Here is a 21,307-nt window from a genome sequence, read left to right as displayed (position 1 = left end):
TATTCCCAGAATTTGAAACATTCTACTATACTGAACTAAACCCAGAAATGTAGAAAACCAACCCCCTCAGCAGACCAACTTCCCCACTGCTCCTAGTCGAGAGAATACATACTGTACAATAACCAGGCAGACGTGTTATAGAGCTCAACCACACCAGCCACAGCTTTGCTATAAATGCACCACTTTAAGCATTTTAAAACATACATTCCTCCCTCACAGTTATAGTGTTTACAAGACTGTTTGTGATCAACTGTAACAGGTTGTTTAGACTCCAAACTTGGCTACCAAACAGTTAGAGCCCAAGTCTCATAAACAGATTACACAGTGGGAGATTGTTGAGTTTATACTCCCACCTGGTGGCTATCTTTAAAACACTTGCTACATTATCACACAGTGCAGTTTATGAAACATTTGTTTTTTGTTAAATAACTTCATGCAAGCCAGAACTGTGAAAAGTACCAATTATAACAAAGTTCTTGCACATCATAAAGTCTTGACAGGTGCGTGGGATCAAAACCCTTGACTGTGAATTTGTAACAAATATATTCACATATGGTTACAAAGGTGAACTTAATTTTGTATAACTGACTTATTGGAGGCCAACTGGCCTTTAGTTACTTTACTTTTTATAACATTTGACTGTGAAAAACATGCACACTGCTCATTACTTCATCACTTTAACGTTTGTGTCGGAGACTGAAACATTAAATTGTGCAGGATTTTTTTTTTTTTTTTTCAGTCACAAGTAGTAAAAACTAAAATGACTAAAGACCTTTTCATCATATGTGTTAGTAATACAAATTTAAAGTCAACCATGTTCCACTTGTTAACATTTTGTCATATCTAATCTATTGAAAACAGCTGTGGGCTACAAGTTTTTATAGCTTCTGCTGAAAGAAAAAGGTTTAAAACTACCTACTGAAGTGCTGCTATCCATATTGATACCAGAGTCTCACATCCACTTTTTAATAGACCATTTACATGCCGGCTGCAGCTTCATGGTGTCTTTGTTCTAAACCTATTACATCAAATGTTTATAATTGTTCTCTCAAAGCCAATCAGAAAGAAGCTTTAAATTGAGTGTGAGAGTTCATTCTTTACATTCAAAACTGTAGTTTCACAAAAATATTTTGAAGATTTCAATCTCATCTTTCCTCTTGGGTCTCCTTCATCTGATGTTGTTTGCTCAAATGTTATTTTGTCAACTGAGCAAACTGCATTCACTGAGGAAAACCGCAAGATGCTGTTAGTTCCAGAAAAACTAGTTTTTTTGGTCCAACACTAAGTATTTACTGGTAAACAAACCAAATTTGAAATAAATGTTGAAATTCTTTGTTATCTGTGGAACTGACAGCCTTTGCTGCTGTTGGTCTGAAGTACAAAAGAAACAAACCAAAGCGCTGCTGAGTGTTGTATCTACATGTCAGAAGTGAGAGAGGCGGCATAGCACAAATCCACCCACATATACACACACACACACATACAGACATGAACAGACAGACAATTAGACACTCATTCATGTTACAGTTGGCTCAACACTCCACCACTGTCAAGTACTTTATTCACAATAAGGTCATTTTCTTCTTTAAAAAATCATTTTTAATATACAACACAATTTTTGACAAGACAACTCTGTTTACAGCTAAATTTGAGCTCTTGAGTTCCAGCTTCTCTCATAACCAAAGCAAGCACGTAGATGATGGGGGAGAGAAAGATGGAGTGAAAGGGACAGATGAACAAGGGTCGAAGTTAGAGTAAAGAATGAGGAAAAAGACAGTCAAGAGAGAAAGAGGGGAAGAGAAAGAGGACTACGCTTAGTATGATTTTTGTACTAAGAACCAAAATACTCAAATAAAATTAGAAAATAACAGTAATAAAAAACAGTAAGAAAGTAAGAGTTAAAGAGAAAAAAAAAAGCTGAGGTGTACCGGGATGCTGTATCCAAGGCAACCTCACATGCATGTCTGTCTGTTTGACGCTTCTGCTCTGTTCTGCCGTTTCACAAGTCCACATACACAAACACACGCTCACGCAAACTTGAGTGTGTGCGCCCCCATATTCCAAGCGAGTGTGCATCTCTGGGGGGTTTGAGGGGAGGGAGCGGGGGTGGGGTGGGGTGGGGTGGGGTGGAGGGCGGGGTAGAGAGAGAGAGAGAGACAGGGAGGAGTGAGAGGGAGTGAGAGGGAGCGGGGGCGGATGCAGGTCATCCCCGACACAGTTCTCCCTCGTTCACTCCCTCCATCTCCCATCCTTCCCTCCTTTCCTAGAGCTGAGTAAAGAGTCTCTGTCTCCCGCATCACAGCTCTGGTCATCCTCTGTCCAACTGTGCCACTGTGTGTGTGTGTGTGTGTGTGTGTGTGTGTGTGTAAAATATCTATATATATATCTATATATATATATATCTATATAAATATATATATAAGCGATTCCATATCTGTGGAAACCTGTTTTGGCAGGGGTTGAAAACTGAGGAGCAGAAGCTGCTTTAGTTTGTATAAAGGGGACAAAGGGGAGCTTGTGACTTATACGGTCTACATTAATACTGTCATTAGTGTACTTTACAAAACATAAATTAGTAGTAGAAGGTGAACTTCTTGGGAGAGTTGCGTTGGTTCTGTAGTCGGGCGTCCTCATCAGTGTTGACCTGTGTGTGCATGTCTGTGTGTGCATGTCAATGGGACTGGCGGGGAAATGGGGCACAAGCTTAGGAGTCTGTCAGAATGGGCAGGGGGGGAGGTGGTGGAGGTGGCGAGGGCGGGGTGGGAGGTGGACAGAGAGATGACGAGGAGGAAGGAGAAGAGATGGGCTCCTTTCCGTGATGGACACACCCATCAGCCTATCAGCCCTGGGCTTCTCCAAAAGAGGGTGCGGTGGATGGCGCCACCTGGGAACAAGAAAGAAGCCTGCAGTCACACACTGAGCGTCAACATACTGACTGAATATGATTCTACCAGCTATACAAAAACACACACACACACACAACCTCATGTGTAATGCAGACATAAACATGACATATACACATTTGTAGAGTTTGTACCTGCTATCTAGAAATGTAAGTGTAGGTGCGGGAGGGAGACCGTCCCTCTGACTGGCCATTGGTCGAGACGTTCAGGAAGTCCCAGATCAGAATGGTGTCGTCATGAGAACTGCTGATGATCTGGAATTCATCAAACTGCAGACGGAACACGCGGCCAGAGTGCTCCTGAAAAACACACAATGAATCATTTTCGACTACAGCCAGACCACAGACTACGATAAGACTGAGATGGAGATTTGTGGTGTCATCATTTACATTTTTAGGTGGGTTTCTGATATTTTGTCCACCCAATTTACATCGTAGAGGGTAGACTAAATATTTTATAATCCTCTTTAATGAAATACACAACAGAACCACAAACTACAGCCTCCAAAATGACCATCAACGCCTCTCTAAAACAGTTTCAACAAAAAGTGAATATTATAAGCTTCATGAAGGTATGATTTATTGCTGTAGTGTTAATTCTTTACTTCTCTTTAATATCATCTTGATATATCCTCAGCATCAAGATAGATGTTAGAAGAAGTGAAATCAATCATAAAAACCCTTAAGTGGAAAGAAAAACCACTTTGTATTTCACCAAGAAGTTAGCTGGTTTTTTCCCCTACACAGATTTTTATAACATCTGAGGTCCTTTAGAGGAGCTGCAGCTGAAGACACTTAGCAGCAGGGGGATACTCACCACTAGAGTGCGCAGACATAGTGTGCTGGCAGGGGCTCGTGGGTCCAGGGCTGCCTGCAGGTCCCACACCTTGATCTTACTGAAGAGAGAAACATGATATGACACTAAGTCAGAAACAAATTGTGCCTCTGTGCATAAAACTGTGAGTATGTGTGTGTGTGTGTGTGTATGAGACTCACCCGTCGTAGGCGCCGCTGACAATCCTCTTGTTGTCAAAGCGAATGCAGCGCACCAGCTCCTCGTGACCCTCCAGCACTCGCAAACACGCCCCACACTCTATGTCCCATAACCTGCAGGAAGAGAAGAAGTAGTAAATAAATAGAGAGATAAAGTCCCTGCAGTGTTTATACAGTTTTAAGTAGTCAAATATTTCAATGACACTTAACAGCAGGATTGTTATTGCTTAATAAAATGTCATGATGGAAAGTGTTTTTCAGCCTCTAGATAAGAGATCCACTTTGATGTTAAAATAAACTGCCAATCTTCTTGCATAAAGTGATTTCAACATTGTACATTTTAATACAAATATTTAGAGATATCCTGAACAGATCCAGGCTTATTTGAAAGGATCGCTGTTGCCTAAAATAAAGCATATAAATCCTTTCATCACAATACTCTGCTGTGTTTTGTCCACTTCAGCCTGCGAGTGTTGCAGCACATCAGGGGAAGCGACTGAATTCTGACATTCAAGTTGGCGCAAAATATATGAATTCACTAAACTCAGACTCTCTCTCTTTCTCACTGGTGAAGAGTAGCGGTGTACAAAATGTTCAGCCAGCAGCTTCTCACTTTTAGTTGACATTGACAATCACTTCAAACTGACAAACGTTGACGCCAACAGATCATATCAGTTGTTACTAATGAAAGTTAATTCTGTGAGCGACGTCATGACAGGCCAAAATTTTAATTGTCTGTTTGTTTTGGGGTTTGTGTTCTCTCTTCATGTTGGTTTGTCTGTAGTCTCACTTTTAGGATTTACATTCTCTAGATAGACTTGCCAAAGTCAGAAGGATTCACCTATTTCAATGTGGCAGATAAATATTAAAAAGGAAAAATTCACCTCTGTGAATGTGATATTTCATAAAACTAGGACGTTTCTGCCCTATGACTATAGAAAACTAAGGAAAAAATGTGTAGGTTCCCCATACCGCTCTTAAGGGGGAATCCTACAACAACCAGAATGCATTGCACGAATCTCGTCCAATGAGCTTCAAGTGAGCTACTCACGGTGTGTTTAGGGCCAGATTAGCACCAAAGTCAAAGTTGGTGCAACGTTGTATCTCTTTACTGAGGCTTATTTTCATTTACAAAAACGTTTTTCCTCATCAAGTCTGGATATATCGAAACAGTGTACAAGTAAACGCTGTTTCTTTTACAAACTGTGGACGACGATGAGCCAGACTGGATTGTGGTCAAACCTGAATGTAGCCGCCCACAACTTACAGGTAACATGCAGTCGCTATTCTGTTCTGTACTGTACTCAGAGTTGGCAAAGTCCAATATAATATTCTGTCAGAAAACAAAGTCAGGTTTACCAAAACACAGCAAAGTTTTCTGTTCTCTGACGATCATCACGTGATGGGCACCAATTGATGCTGCAAAGCTACGCCGGCTGCATCGCCTCTATTTCGGCTGCAGCTGTGCCGTAGCTCTGGTGGTTACTTTCTCCGCAATAATCTGTTTTATGTTTTTACACAGCGCGATATTTGGCCACATAAGTTGTAGTAGTAGTGCCACATCTCTGCTCTGACATTATACTGTAAAGCTAGTTGTTTCGTTGTGTTGCTGTTATCACGGAGAAACTCAGCAGCTGATGTTCATGTGTCAGGCTGCGGCTGTAGCTCAGCTCTGGTGGTTGCTTCGTCCTCCACACTCTTGAGTCTGATTCAACAGCGCCATATTCAGCCTCGTATCATGAAACTAGTTTTCTTCCAAATATAGTGATATTTTTAAGTATTTAATATTATGATATTTTAGTGTCTGCTGTTCCCTTTCATTTGGGTAACATGATGGCCGGAAGTGTTTTGGGAGACCCACATTTTACCGTCCTTGAAGGCACCACTACAGAAAATACGGAAACATAGTTTGTAATCTAAGGCAGATCTCCAAAGTCCGCTGGATGACGCATTTTACGTCGCCTGGCAGACTACTGCTGGGAAACCAGCAGGGAGTTCTGGGTAAAGGCAACATAGAAGGAAGTGAAAGACTGTTCATTTGCATATACTACCCACATTGTGATGATACAATGACGGCTGAAGTTTCCTTTTAGATCAAAATATCCTGCTGCTATGTAAATGTTAGTATAGGATTGGACTCGGTATCAGCAGATAGCAAATATTAAAGGACTTGAATAGCGGCCAGAAAAAGTTGATTGGGACATTCCTACAGGTATTACATAACATATTAATCATATACCTATTTAATAGACAGCTAACAGCTTTTGTGTACAACAACTTTGTGGTTGAAATAAGATGGTTTAGGGTCTCATAAACATACCGGATTGTGTTGTCAGATGAGCCGCTGACAACCAGGCGATCCCGGTACTGTAGACAGGCGATGCCCCGCTTATGACCATTTAGAGTGCGCACAAACTCACAGGTACTGGTGCTCCATACCTGCAGGAGGACAACAAAGACAGCTTTGTAAAATAATGACCAGTAAAGTAAACACGCTGAAACCACTAAGACTTATTTGTTTGTTCAACAGATCAAGGTGACATTTGTACAGTCTTTGAGTGTATCTTTGTCCTCATAATTCATCCCCTCAAAACAACTTCTGTTGTATCACATTGCAAGTTGGCCATCACTGGGTCCTTTTACAGTAAATATGGAGAAGCAGAGGGTTCCTGGTATGACTTCTGGATTTGCAGTAGAAATCTGGATAGAGCAATCTAATGAGAAACACTGTCTAGTCTGTTGAACTACCACAGCAGGCTGTGTAAATATGAAAAAAGCCTGTCTGCTCCAAACTTTATTAGATAAATAACATTTAATAAAACTCTACCCTGCAGCAACTGTTAGAAATGTTTCTCTAGAAATCACGCTCTTAGATCTTTTTTACCTTGATGGTGCGGTCCCCTGAGGCGGACACGATATATTTGTCGTCAAAGTCGACCACGTTGACAGCAGCCCGGTGTCCTACCAGGACACGACGTAAGCTGATGTCAGTCGGAGAGGCCATGTCCCAGACGGCGATTGAGCGGTCCTTGGAACAGGTGACCATCAGGCCGTTGGCGAAGCGTAGGTGAAGCACTGCCTCGTTGTGGTGGATCAGTGTGTTCAGTACCTCACCCGTCGTCACCTTCCCACACCCTGCAGAGGAAAGAGAGAGATGAAAGTGAAATGGGGAGGATGAGAAAACAGGAGTAAAGGAGAGATGACGGGGTGGCAACCGAATGACGAGGGGCAAAGGGTGAGAGAGAGAGAGAGCGAGAGGAGAGGAAAAGAAAAAGTGGAATGGAGCGGGGAGTGAAAATGTTGAATGAGAGGAAGGGGGAGGTGTGAGACAAAGGAAAGAAAAGACAAGGGGGGTTGAGAAAAGTGGAAAATGATAGCAGGAAGGGGCGAGTAGGAAAGAAAAATTAAAGATGGGGACAGCGGGAAGAGCGGTCAAAACGAAAGAAAAGAAGGTTGAAGACGGAGAGTGGAAAAGATATGTAATGGGAGCAAAGGAAAAAGGGAAACAATGGAGACATGAGAGAGAATTATGTTTATTAGTTTTACAATGGAGAATAACTCAGAGTTCACACACATATGGCTGTGAAGAACATGTTACTGAACTGCACCGCTGGGTTTTGCGAATTAAATACAGAACACTCTGGAAAAGCTGACAGCCAAACCTACAAACAAAGTGCCTGTCACGCTGTTGCTAAGGAAGTGAAGTCACACTTTCCTTGGATACCGCCCAGCAAGTACGGCTAAAGTGTGAAGTAATAAGAGAATTAATATTGAGCTTCTGTGTGCAGTAGCCAAGCAAGTGTCAACACACACGCACACACACACAAATATTAAATATCTGCTATATAACATACTCCACTAGCTGTTGTAATGATAGTAAATCTAACTAAATATGAAACAATAAACTTCAATATTCTTATACTCCAGCTGTGAGTTGGGCTGTGACCTAAAGCAGCGTAAACTATTTTGGTTAGATTTGTGAAGGCAGTTACTGTATAATGTAGGCAACTGTGAAATGGTGGGTGGTGCGTTTCTCAGAGTAGCATCATATCGTACAGTAACCTACAGTATAATGTTTAGAAGAGCTTGGTGTAATACAGTTAAGATGATACGTTTCAGAGAAATTAAGTCTTAATTTTCTAAAAGTTCAGTTTTCAAAACGTAGCATTTTTTGGAGTATATTTTTGGAACACGTGTATTTTACATCAAGATCTTAAGTGATGTATTCAACCCAGGAAGAAATATGAAAAATATCCTACAAGGAAAAAAAACAGAAGCTGCATTGGTTTGCACTGGTTACAGACTGCTGTGCTAGAAAATGTAACTGTATAGCAGTCAGGGTGTGTGTGAGGATAAAAAAAAAAAAAAAAGTATTTTGTCTATTTTTTCTCAATATGTTGTCAAGGTGAATCAAGGTTTTACATTGTGTTCAACAGTGGTGGAAGAAGTATTCAGATCCTTTACTTAAGTAAAAGTACCAACACATCAATGTAAAATACTCCATTACAAGTAAAAGTACTTGTTTCGTCCCTCTGATATATTATTATACATGACATCATTCGACTGTTAATACTGAAGCATCAAACCTAACAGGAAGTAAATATTCCTAATTTTTTTTTTTTTTTTAAAGGAAAATATGCTTCCCCATTTATTGATAGATGGTGCCTCCTCATTTTTTTATTTAATTCTTTATTTGTCTCCTCAGCTCAGTTTCTTACTGGACTTGTAGTTATTTATGTTTGCCTGGATTTATTTTGTTTTGTTTTCTTCTGTTACTTATTTTTCATTGATTTATTGTAACAAGTAGTCTTGTGTTTCATTATGTTTTGTATATATTGAAAAGTTAAATAAAAAACTTCAATAATAAAAAAACATACTGAAGCATCAGTGTTAGAGCAGCATGTTACTGTTGTAGCTGCTGCAGGTGGAGCTAGTTTGAACTACTTTATACACAGTTAACTAGTTTAGTCCAGTGGTTCCCAACCTAGGGGTCGGGCCCCTCCAGAGGGTCACCAGATAAATCTGAGGGGTCGTGAGATGATTAATGGGAGATGAAAGAAGAAAAAACAAAGTTCTGATACACAAATCTGTTTTTGGACTTTTTCTCTAATCTTTGATTTTTGGTGAAATATTGGATCATTTGAACATTTACTGAAATTAAACCATGTGAGAAGTTTAGAGGGAAAAATCACTATTTGGTGGAGCTGTTAACAACTCATAGACATCTGAAATGTGACCCCGACTACACACTGCTTTTTGTAAGAGGTCAAAAACCAAAAAGGTTGCAAACCACTGGTTTCATCTTTAACAATGTGTTGTAATTTAAAAGCTTGTTATATTATCCATTGTGTCAAATCTTCATCTAAAAAGTAACTAAAGCTGTTAAATAAATGTGGTGGAGTAGAAAGTATAAAGTAGAAATGGAAATACTTAAGTAAAGTACAGGTACCTCAAATTGTACTTAAGTAAATGTACTTTACTTATGCTACTTTCCACCTCTGGTGTTCAAACTATAAATAGGTTAGTAAATGAGGACAATGACTGTGACAGTTTAACACAGCTGTACAGTAAATCCTGTCAAGTCCTCCAGACAGATAGTGTAATCAACAGTAATTGGAATAATTTTTAATCTTGCTGACACAGTTTGGGTTCCTGCTCCAAACACACAGTGTGTTGCATCTATAACAAGATGTGTTTCATACCTGACAGTTGAGTCAGAAGACCCAGTGACGATGACCCTCTCATCATACTGCAGGCACAACACTGAGCCTGTGTGACCGGTCAGTATCTTCAGACACTCCAGAGACTGTTTATCCCAGATCTATGAGCAGGAAAGACAGGAGGAAGAGGCGGGAGGAAGACAAGTGAAGCAGAGGGTGAGAGACATATGGACAGAGTGGCACACAGAAGAGGAGGAATAAATAAGTGGTTTTGAAAAGGTTGCAGATTTGGGTCATGCTAATAATGGACTTTTCTAGCTGCAGTGTTCATGAACTGTTCATGCCCCATTTCCCCCTCTGCCGTGCTGAGCTCTGTGTACCTAAAGAGCCATTCAGCTCTTCCCTGAGTGTGCGTCAGCCTCCTCCAGAACAATAAGAAGACAAATCCACTCTTCTCCTCCCTCTACCCTCCCCTCCTCTTCATCATCTTCTCCTCTTCTCCCAGGCCAGACAGATAAGTGGAACACACAACGGGTCTGGAGCTGAGCCCTTTTATCCTATAATTCACTTGTGTTCTGTCTCAGTGTCTGCTGGTTTAGCCCAGCGCCACAGACAATAAGATGATGAGCCATACTGAGCCCAAGAAAAGATTCAATTCATAAATACGCTAATGCAGGTAGCTGGAAACAACCACACACACACACACACACACACACACACACACACACACACACACAGCACGCATGTCCTGCTCATAGCCAACCTTTTTGGCTTGCTTTACTGCTGGTGCTTAGCACTAGTGGGATCAATCTTAATTACTCCTACATGTCAGTTTGGGCCAGTAGGACACACTGATACATGACTACAGTATGTTTTCACTGCCTCAGCAACAGGAAAAAACAACTTAACTTAATAAATATTTATTAAACCATGTCAAATTCGAGTGTACTAATGTTTATATGTTACCAGTAGGAGATCTGGTAATCAATCATTCGTTTTGCACAAACTAAAACATGACTCCGGTGCTTTACTTATAAAATTATTGTTCTGTTAACAAGTTAATCTACTTCTAACTAACTAACTGGACGAGTTCTGATGACGCTCTCATAACCTGCTGATTTGCATACAGTCATACAGATATCAGCTTTTATTCGGGGCAACAAGTTTTTGATTTTCAGGAGCTCCTCTACTCGCTGGCAGGAGTCATCAATTTGACATTTCAATCTAAGGAAATAATTAATTTGTAAATCAAAACCTGCCAAAACCACTCTACACACCTCTGAGGTAGCATTGAACCAGAAACACAAATGGGTGGCAGAGCACAGCGGCAAAGATAATAAACTTCAAGTCATTTCAGTGAACTCAGACTACTGTCCTAGATGTTTTAAACTTATAACCAACGTACCTTGATGGAATTGTCCCTAAGGCCACTGATGATCTTGTCATCGTCGTACTGGAGACAGTAAACCCCTTTACTATTTTCTGAGCGACACTGAATCCTCTGCAAGTTGTGTCTGCCACATCGCCAGTTAGCCTCAATAGTCTGGAGGGAAGAAGAAGAAACAATGAGACACTAACACAGGAGGCCTCCAAAGACTAAAAAGAGAAGCACCGTAACGGGGAGAAGATGAAGGCAAATATCATATAATGTAATGTTATTAAGAAGGGACAGAAACAGATGTGAGATCTAGCGAGGTGGAAAGTGGTCGTGGGATTAGAATAACACTGTAACACCAAGACATGTGGCTGCAAATGTGAGAGTAAACTTGCTACTTATTAAAACATGATTAAATTATCCAGTGGAATATTTAGTCAAATTAGACCCTTTTAAGGCCAATCAATAAGATATGTGCAGATCAGTGATGTATATACACTGTATAGAGAGAGCTCAGATTATACTACAGGGTTAAGAGAGTCTGTGAGATACTATGAAACAGTCCCTGCAGATGGCAAAGTGCCATTACAAACAAGGAAGGAAAATAATGTCTGACGCAATATTGAAAGCTGAACAAAATTACTAAAATCTAAAAAAAAAAAAAAAAAAAAAAAAGTGTTCAGCTAATACTGAAAATCGTTTCTCTTACCTCTATGTCTTGGATGATCTTGGGATAAAGGGAGTGATAGTAGGAGTTGGGTGGGACTTCTGCCGTGCGGTTCTTGAAGAGATATTTCTCCCTGAGGGAAGAAAAATATTATGAGTGACAGCTGCTTTGTGTGCACTGGTTTTTTTTTTTTCCACTGACAATAGTGAATGTCTATTGTCGGTGGAAAAAAAACCCCCAAACCCTTAAACCCAGACCCAACCTAACACAACCTGTCTTCCTCCTTCCTCCTTCCTCTGACTTTCCTTTACACTACAGTACCAGTCAGAAGTTTGGACACACCTTCCCATTCTTGAATGAGAAAGTGCACCAAACTGTTGATGTCGGCCATTTTTACCTCTTCATGTAAAACAAAAGTAGGATAGCAACCTCTATGTGTGTGTGTGTGTGTGTGTGTGTGTGAGTAAACGTGTAAGTGCGTTCTTACCACTGGTGTCTCTCGGACAGGCCTTTCCACAGTGGGTCAGTGCGGACCATGCGTTCAATGAGCTTCTTCCACAGCATACCCTCAGAGATGACCCTCTGCCACTCCTTACACACCAGCTCTGCCGAGCACAGCGAGCGTGCATCCAGGAAAGACAGGATGTTCTCTGCTATGTGATCCAAGCCTTGGGCTGTAGGGAGGAAGAGGAAGGGGTGAGCAAGTGTTTGCTGCAAAATTAAAAGGATTTCATCTTGCCTTTTTTTTTCTGTGCCTAGGGCTCATTACTTTCAGTTTTTGTTTTTTATAATAAATCCAGGAATGCATTAGTGTGTATTTTCAATATTTAAAAAATCAGATAAAAGAAATACAATAATACAAAAAACTGGTGGAAACTTTAGAAACAACATTTGTAGCATCTGTAGTTTTTTCTATGCTCACTGCAAGAGGGAACTGTTTACCATAAACTAAAATATTAATCGTCTTCTTTCAGTACCAAACAAGTTTTGTAAGAACTGGATGAAAATCACTTTGAATTGATATACTCCTTTAAAAAAAAAAATAAAAATCGATTTTTCTGTGGGGAAATCAGTAAAAAACTACAACATTGAGTCAGGAGGATGAGCTCACGCTGGAGCATTCAGTACAAACATCTGTATTTGTACCTGGGAGCGCAGTGATGAAGTCCCTCTGCAGCATGGGTTTGAGGTAGGAGTTAATGTGGCCGTGCTGGTAGTGGCACATACGGGAGATCAAGCGCTCGACAAACTCCACCTGGTCGGCCTCCGACCACTGGTCAAACAGGGCGATGCAGTGTTCCTTTTCTTTCTCATAGTTCCCCTCTGACGGACGCTTGCGGGACCCCACAACAGGACCATTACTAAGCTGTGAAGAGCAGGAGTACAACAACAGATTTATTAAAAAAATCAATTATGTTAGATTAAGAATCATTTAAGAGATAAACAAATTAAAGGAAGGACTCTGTCTGTCTGTCCTTTGCATACTTGACAACCGTTCATCCGATCGACTTCACACTTGGCGGGTGTATTGCTCAGGACCCACTGACGTGCAGTGTTGAATTTGGTTCAGTTTGAGCACGCAACACATTTAATATTAATAAACTTTGAATAAACAAGCGAACAGCGAGCCGCTCAGCTCTGCAGCAGCGAGGCAGGACTTTAGGGCTGACGAGATGAGAGAAATACGAATTGGGGAAATCACATGTCGTGCTCTAAAAAGAGAAAGGTAGATAGCGAAGACGGAGCTTTTAATCAAGAATGGACAGACTCACTTATATGTTCATTCTTCCCACGGGCGGTTCATTTGGATGAGCGAAATAACCGATAAATTAAATGACGGAGCGTATCTATTTTAACTGGTGCAGCTTTTCTAGCCTTGACGCTGCGCGCACACGCGCGCGCACACGCGCACACACACACACGGGGAGAGATGAGTCGAGAGAAATACAGTCGGGAGAAATTACATGGCGCGCTCTAAAAAGAGAACAGTAGACAGCGAAAACAGAGCTTTTAATCAAGAATGTACAGACTCTTACATGTTCCTTCTTCCCACGCGCAGTTCAAAACCAGTATGTCTCATATGTTCCGAGACCGTGGCGATTATGAAGCGCCACTACAGACAAAGCACAAATCTTTTGAGCAAACATACCCACTCAAATCCAAACTAAAAGGCACAGAAAATAATCACTTTATTTTAGGATGCACATTTTTTCAAAAGCTCTGTTATGCATTTTATTTTTTAAAAGCAGCCCTTATATTACTTGAAATGAGAAAAGATTCACTATAACAGTACTTAACATCTGTTTATAATAGAATGTTAGTGTCTTTCATGTTGTTGGTGTAAATACTCAGTCACACCTCACATCAACTGTATTTATTTTTTATGCGTTGAAGCAACCGACTCGTTCCGAACAGGCACGTTTTGAACGGGAAGTGCAGTGGGATCAGTCCTATCGGTGCGTTCTGTTTCATTATCTGTACATTACATTCATGTCAGCTGTGAAAGGAATTTTTCTGTTAGCTGGTGGCGTCACTTGTAGAGTGTGTGCATAATTGAAATCTGCTGGGCCAATGCATCATTACTGCCACAGCATGGCAAAAGCTGAAATTCAAAATTATGTCAAATATTTAAAAAAAAAAAAAACAACTATTTAATTTCAAATCTTGCTACCACAGTTAAGAATTGTTAAATTTAGTTTCATAAAAACAAAACCACTACAAACACTTTTGACTCATTTTTCCATTACTGAAATGCATGTGGTGGATAAAATGGGGACTGAAACTGAAAGTTGCTGTATTGCTATAAGACAGTTCATGTTCCGGATCAAGAGGAGCCTGTTAAACCACTAGATACCAGTGGTGAGGACATGTGTGTGTGTGTGTGTGTGAGAGAACAGGAACAGATTTATTTCTTTTTAAATAAATGTTCTTGTCCACAGTATTTGTCAACATCAGTGTGAGTTTTACTTAAATAGAGACCTGAATGGAACATGCTGATATTTACACTATGCTATGAACCAACTATACATTCATATCGACTGTTCTGTTGAATTTAAAAGATTTTGAAGGCGAAGGCTTTAACCTTTAAATGACCATCCTCAAAGAGTTGGCTAGGCTGCGGGATTTGAATAAAAAGGCACACATTTGAGAAGCTGTGCATCTCTCCAACACAGTATATACATGTTGAAGAGTTAAAATCAATTTAAATAAACTGAGATGCAGATCCCACACTTTTTCCACCAAACTGTGTTCATGGATCAACTATACACAAACTGATCACCCACACAAAAATAAGCACAAGCACACACATACACACACCTTGAGAACTGTATTCTTCTTTGGCGACAGATCGTCCACGAGGTTCTGTGACTCCATCCCTGATGTGTTCTGTGGACAAAGGACAAAACAAAGATACGGCGTGGGTTAGTGTTTTATTCTCTTTGCGCGTGTGTGTGTGTGTGTGTGTGTGTGTTAAAGGCACTGTGAGAGCCAGGGCAGCGGTGTGGATAGCGCTGGACACAAGAGTGCCACAAACACAGCCAAGGAAGGGTAACCATCATGACTTCTGAGGCGTGCGCGCACAAACACCCGTGCACACACACACACACACACACACACAGACATACACACACACACATACACACTCACAGACATACACACATGGAGTGAAAAAAACAAGAGCACTGCAACAAAAGGAATCTATCTGCTTGCTTGTCTGTGATGTGGGCTAAGTAGTCTGGACAGGAAATTAAACTGCAGCATCTTGGGTATGTCACTGGCAGCAGCTCAGGCATGAATGTAATGAAACTAAAATCAGATAGTAGCCTTACTGCACATACAGAGGATAGAAAAAACTGGGAGGTAATCAGATCCCGACTATTTCTAGCTTGACTTAAGTCTTACAATGATTTGAGTCATGTTACAAGTGCACTGCAAACATGCTAGACTAACTTGAATCGTTCTAACAACAAAAGGGGTAATGCACAAATTACTTATTGACACTAGAGTGGGAAGCTGACTATTCAACTGTGACTCTTAACACTTTAACAATTTATGTCATTATCATTGTTATCTGCCAGATTTATCTGACACACTTGATAAATAGTAGGTTCCTCATAGCAGTAAACTGTTCTTCCGGCAGCAAAATTATCATCTTACATTCATCATTATATCCATAACACCAACATAGAGACCTGCTGTCCTTTTAGGAGGTTTAGTGTCTACTGGTTTCAGTTGGTAACTGAAAATACACTGGATCACTGATATAAGGAGGCCATCATGAATTAACATACCGTTCCCATACTGTTAAATTAACATTTTTAATCAAAATAGCGTAGCCTTTAACTATGAAGATTCTTTTAAACATGTACTACAAACTCTCAGAGCATAACTACCCCAGAAACACACTAAAAAGGCACAAACACACTATTACAGTTTACAGATTCACTCTTAAATTTGAACCATTTGCAGTTTTTCTAACAATATATCATTTCTGTTCCCAGATAGTTTCAAAAACAAATTTGGGGAAATGGGACACACAGCCTTCACCTGGGAAAGGGTCAATGCTATTGCATGTGTGTGAGTGTGTGTGTGTAGGTGATGACTGGGCCAAGGTCAGTCTTTAAAAATGGCTGTGTAAGCAAAAATGCTAGAATAGAGGCCTGTCTGTCTACATACTGTAATAGCTTATCTTTTGGTGCTACTCCAGAGGTCAAAGAGTTGAAGTTGGTGGTCTCTATCTGTGGCCTGTCTTACAAAACAAGATTATTAATCTATCCAGATATTCCTCTCTAAATGAAACCCAGAAGATCCCCCTCAAATTTGGATCAGAGTAAGAGCTGTTGCAAGTTTTTCTTCGAGCAGTTGTCCAGCTAACTTAGTAAAGCTGCCTCATTTGGATATTGGCCAAAACCAACATAGAACATCTCAGTGGTTGCCACTGACACAACCACACAAACAAACAAACAAACAAAAAAGGTCAGGTACTAAGACCAAAGCAGACAAGACAGGAAGCCAGGATGGGCTTGCTGGTGTTGATGGTCATGCAGAGCAGAAAAAAAAAGAGAGAAGGAAGGAGCGATAAAAACAGACAGACCAGATTTGGCCAGGCAGGCAGGCAAGCAAGCATGTAGCCTCTCAGAGCTTGAAGGAAGACCCCCCACCTCGGCCCTCACACCTCCAGGTAGAAGGGGAGAAATCATTACTCCTCAGTGCTGGGTTATTCTCTGGTACCCTCTGCATCCTTCCTCCACTCACAATGTAAGAAGGAAATGATCTATTCAAACCCATCTGATGGTAAAACTCTTCATTACAGGACACAATCACTGTTCTCAGTGTTCTAGGGCCTAATTTAGTTGCAAGAACTGTGATTTGACATGATTACAAAGAAGTCAATTATAGTTTATAAAGCTACAATTCTGTTTAAAGCAGAGAGAGCCGGAGGACGCACCAGAGAAGAACCTGAGAGCAGTGTGCTTCCAACAGGGAGGAAAGGACAACGGAAGGTGAGGAGGTAGGAGGGTGAGGGGGGAGGGAGGGGGGGTGGATGCTGTCCGCACAGAGGTGGTATGAGGAGTCGTGTGGAGTGGGCGAAGAAAAGTGAAAAGGTGTGGAGATGGCGAGGGAGGAGGGAGGGAAAGGAGGAGGAGCAGCAGAATTAAAGAGGAGATAGGCAGAACCTGGTTGTGAGCCCGGGTGGAGGGGATGCTCTGCAGGCACCTGAGTGCACACAAACTCTCAGCCACCGAGGAGCAGCCCAGCCAGAGAGAGCGAGGCACAGAGCACTGTGTGAAAGAGAGAGAGGAAGGGAGGAAGGGAGGAGGAGAACGAAGTGGACAGGGTGAGGGAGGAAGAGAAAGGGAAGAGCGAGAGACCAGAGATGGGAAGTAAAGGAAAAGAGGAGGGCGAGGGGGGGGGGGTTGATGAGGGAAATTGGGAGGAGGATACCAAAGGAGATGATTGAATGGATGGATTAATGAATTGACATATGGATGGAAGTGGTGAGAAGTTTGTGTGGGGGAATAGAATAGTTGGGAGTGTGGAAAAGTGTAAGAATACAAAAGTAATGGATAAATAAATAAGTGAGGTTTGGTGGGGATTCATGAGGATGTAGGTGTGTAACCATTAAAAGTGAGGAGAGAAGAAGAAGGGAGGAGGTGGGGGGAATAGTGAGGGGAAAAACCAGTATTAGAGCTACACACACATTGGCACAGTGAGCGCAGGAACACACACTCCTTCACACACAAGATACAGACTGATAAACATACACACAGAAGCATTATTAGACATGAACTGGGAGGGGATAGGTAGAGGAGAGGGGGGGGCAATGGGATTAATTGTCAATTATTGACACTGTTGTTTTGACAGAAACCCCACCCACTGTTCTGCCATCCCCACTCTCATGAGTGGTTAGTGAATAAACACTGGGACAAAAAAATAAAATTAAATAAAACAAACAAACACAACCCAGACCAGAATCAAACTTTTCTGTGGGCCTGTAAGATTTCTGACCCAAAACGCTTCACAAGTCTTTCCTCAGTTTTAATATGTACAATCATTCAGTGCACGGAAATAAATGAGATGTAGAAATCCATGGTTACATATAGTATGTGCTCTCGTCAGATTAACGATTTGTCACACTTAATATATCATTTCAAGATGTATATCTTACTCTATGGCAGTGTAAGCACTTTGGGTACATTTATGTTATGTATTTACATATATTTGTATATTATGTATCATGCTTATATTATGTATTTTGATCTAAAGGCCACAATACAGATCAGACAAACATTTGACAAGCAGTGTATTTATTACCAATTATTCATTATTTCTGTCTTCACAGTAATCCACTGACTTCCTCCATTAATAATTTGACTCTATACTAGCATTTAATTACTTTCAGCGATGGTTATTCATGGTCTATAAACATCTATTGTGATTGTGTATATGACCCTTTAGCAACAATAGGAACTGATCGCTCAGTCACGCTGGATATGTCTGGTCCATATTATCAACTAAACAATATAAAAAGGTTTTATTTCAGAGGCCTAACTTACTATTTTGATACTGTATAACAATACAATTTATTTGTGTGTTGGAGAAACTGAGGACTGTATGTGATCATATATAAATGAAGTGTGAATACCGACCAAACTAGTGCGAACTCTTAACTATAACAACTATTAAGTTAATTGACAAAACACACGAGCGCCTCGTCTTAATTGACGTCTTCCTTACGACCACTTTGACCCCTGTAATGTTAATATTAGCCATTCGTAAGCTAACATTAGCCTAGCTAGCTAGCTTGTCGCGATAGCTGATAATTGAACACGAAAACTAAGTTGCCTGAGGACCAAATCTAACCGTCTGTGAACAAAAACAGTATTATAAATGATAGTTTGCGTTTCTGGTAAACAAAAGAGCTTTTACTACTCTGACCAATTGACTGTTTTGATATGGAAATGGCTGTCAAGTTAGCGTTTTTACCATGCTAGCTATTTAGCTAATTGCTACCCCGCTAATCGTGGTAATGCTATGTGAATGAAAAAGCAATACACTTCCTTCTACGCACTTTAAAAATATAAACAGACGAGCAGCACATTGTTGCGATTTTAGCTGCCTTCCGTTGTGTTGTGGAAGCTGCTCGACCACTCCACACATCTACCACCGTGTAGGTCTGTCTTCACATAAACTACATAAAATAACATTCCCGTAAATTGACGTGGTTCATCGCCTTGTAGCCAGTGTTAGCTGGACGGCTAAGTATCAGGCAGGGCCCAGTTAGAGTGGCGCAGCGTCACCGCAGTGAACGCTGCCCCGAGAATCATCGGCTGTCTTCGGCCGACGACTACACATCAGCCTTTGGTTTACCCCGCTGTTTACCGAATTTAGCCAAAAGAACACATGTTTTACATTTATCAGATGTCGATGTCTAGCTGTTGTTTATCAATCCGATCAGTATCCGGAGCATTCTTAGCTAAATGTATCGATAATTTCAGGCCCTCCCTCTGATTTCTGGTCCCCCCCCCCCCCTCCTTTCTCCTCCACCTCTCCCGACAAGCCGCTTTCAGCTCATCCGGCCGTCGAATCGAGCCTCGGCGCTTCCCCTCAATATTAACACGATACTGAACACCTCGAGCGTCCAGGATGCCACATCGAAACGAATCTTACCATCAGCTCCAACGTTTTGTCCTCCATCTCCGGCTCCATGTTGACGATCCCCCCCGAAACTCGCTCTGAAAATGGTAACCCAGCCCTGCGTCGGCGGCCCGCAAATGCAGAGACGTCATTCACTTCGCTCAACCACACAGCTTCGGTAGGGCAGTGTCAAAGGGGTGGGTGGGGGATGGGCACGCCCATGCAATGAAAGAAGCGCGCTGATTGGGCGGATTTTGCCAAAGGGGGAGTGGCTTTACAGCTTTGCCTATTATTGATTGGCTTACCGTGCTACCAAGGCTTCCCCGGTGACTCCCCCAAACAAAAGAGCAAATGGATGAAGATGCTGTTGCTATCCTGAAGAGGAATACACTAAGGCAAAATCAATCATCCGCATAGCTTTGCTATGAGATGCTGCAGGGTGTTGGGCAATTTAATATGTCGTGTGTGATTTATGGCATTAGTAATTTAAATTCAGCTCCAAAAAAACCCCAAACTATTTAAGTTACGATGCATGGATGTCAGAGTCAGTGTTCCCATAGCTTTGTGACAATAAGCAGTAGTTAAATACAATTTTCGAGAACATGTTGGGTTATATTTCCACTATTTACATATTGAAGTCACTCCACAGAGGATTTTGAATGGTTAAGATGAATGTAAATAATTAAGGAATGTGGTAACCAAAACTGAAACAAATGTTAAAGCAGGGGTCCCTATCAAGACACACGGTTACCCAGTTATCAGGATAACTTTGCTTAGTAAAACCTCATATTTGGAACCTGTTCCAGACTCAGCAAAGTAATCATGATAGCTCAATTAACCAGGAACAACTTCAGTACCATCATCTTTTGCCTTAGTTCATGTTTGTTGATTCTTTCTATGAATCCCATAAGTCTTTTTAAAGATAGTTGACAGGTAATTGACTATTTGTTTAAATTACTCATGTCCCAACTCTAACTTATATACCATCTTCACATGTTTTAGTGTGCAGGTTTGTTTTATTTTCATCATATTCAATACCTTCTCAAATCAAGCTCCTTTGCGCAATTTTACTTTGTTAGTTTGTCCTATGAAATAACTTATTTTTTTGAGAAAGGAATGGATGTGTTTTGGTGTATTTAACCATGGCTTTTCTTTAACAGCTCCCTGAGTAGGTCAATGTAGGATTATGACCCAAGTCCTCATCTTTTGGCCTATTTCCTAATGGAGTTTGGTAAATGCCAAACTTCTTCCAGGTGGCTAAACTATCACATTTAAACATGTCTGAAGGAATGGATTGCCAAATTCATACTGTTGATGGATTTGTCTTTGGATGAACAAATTCATTTATAAATGCAATTAAATAAGACATTGGTGGATTCTGGGAATTGGGATTCAGGTACCCAGAAGTTAGACTTAATTTCTATACAAGGGGGACCTAATGAATACCCAAGAGATCTGGTACCTTTGCGTTCTGCCATTTAAAATTTGGAAACATTCAATTTCAACATGAGGTTTATCCCGATGAACCAATTAGACGACTGGAACCACCTGCAGGCAGTCATGCATGCTTC

The 21,307-nt window shown here is 40.9% G+C and overlaps 1 protein-coding gene across 1 annotated transcript; it reads right to left on the bottom strand.

Annotated features, from left to right (window-relative positions):
• Nucleotides 1-1,515: 1,515 nt before the first annotated feature.
• LOC137189389 (F-box and WD repeat domain-containing 11-B-like) lies at nucleotides 1,516-19,922 on the bottom strand. Its single transcript, XM_067599186.1, has 13 exons — nucleotides 19,770-19,922; nucleotides 14,916-14,984; nucleotides 12,744-12,963; nucleotides 12,085-12,271; nucleotides 11,640-11,730; nucleotides 10,961-11,098; nucleotides 9,573-9,716; nucleotides 6,780-7,019; nucleotides 6,216-6,334; nucleotides 3,899-4,009; nucleotides 3,720-3,798; nucleotides 3,038-3,202; nucleotides 1,516-2,884 (listed from the first exon to the last, which is right to left on the bottom strand). Exons 1-12 carry the CDS (start codon nucleotides 19,806-19,808, stop codon nucleotides 3,041-3,043), a joined length of 1,599 nt encoding a protein of 532 aa, XP_067455287.1. The 5' UTR covers nucleotides 19,809-19,922; the 3' UTR covers nucleotides 1,516-2,884; nucleotides 3,038-3,040.
• Nucleotides 19,923-21,307: the final 1,385 nt, after the last annotated feature.

This window comes from Thunnus thynnus, chromosome 9, assembly GCF_963924715.1.
Source record: "Thunnus thynnus chromosome 9, fThuThy2.1, whole genome shotgun sequence".
Classification (NCBI taxonomy): Eukaryota; Metazoa; Chordata; class Actinopteri; order Scombriformes; family Scombridae; genus Thunnus; species Thunnus thynnus.
This window is presented reverse-complemented; position numbering and strand designations above follow the sequence as displayed.

Bases quoted from the DNA above. Each gene is read 5' to 3' on its own strand.
- LOC137189389 (XM_067599186.1), bottom strand. From the start codon at position 19,808: ATGGAGCCGGAGATGGAGGACAAAACGTTGGAGCTGATG. The intron at 3,799-3,898 runs GTGAGTCTCATA...TTCTCTCTTCAG, and splicing joins GTCAGCGGCGCCTACGACGG to TAAGATCAAGGTGTGGGACC. The intron at 3,203-3,719 runs GTGAGTATCCCC...TGTGTTTTTCAG, and splicing joins TATGTCTGCGCACTCTAGTG to GAGCACTCTGGCCGCGTGTT.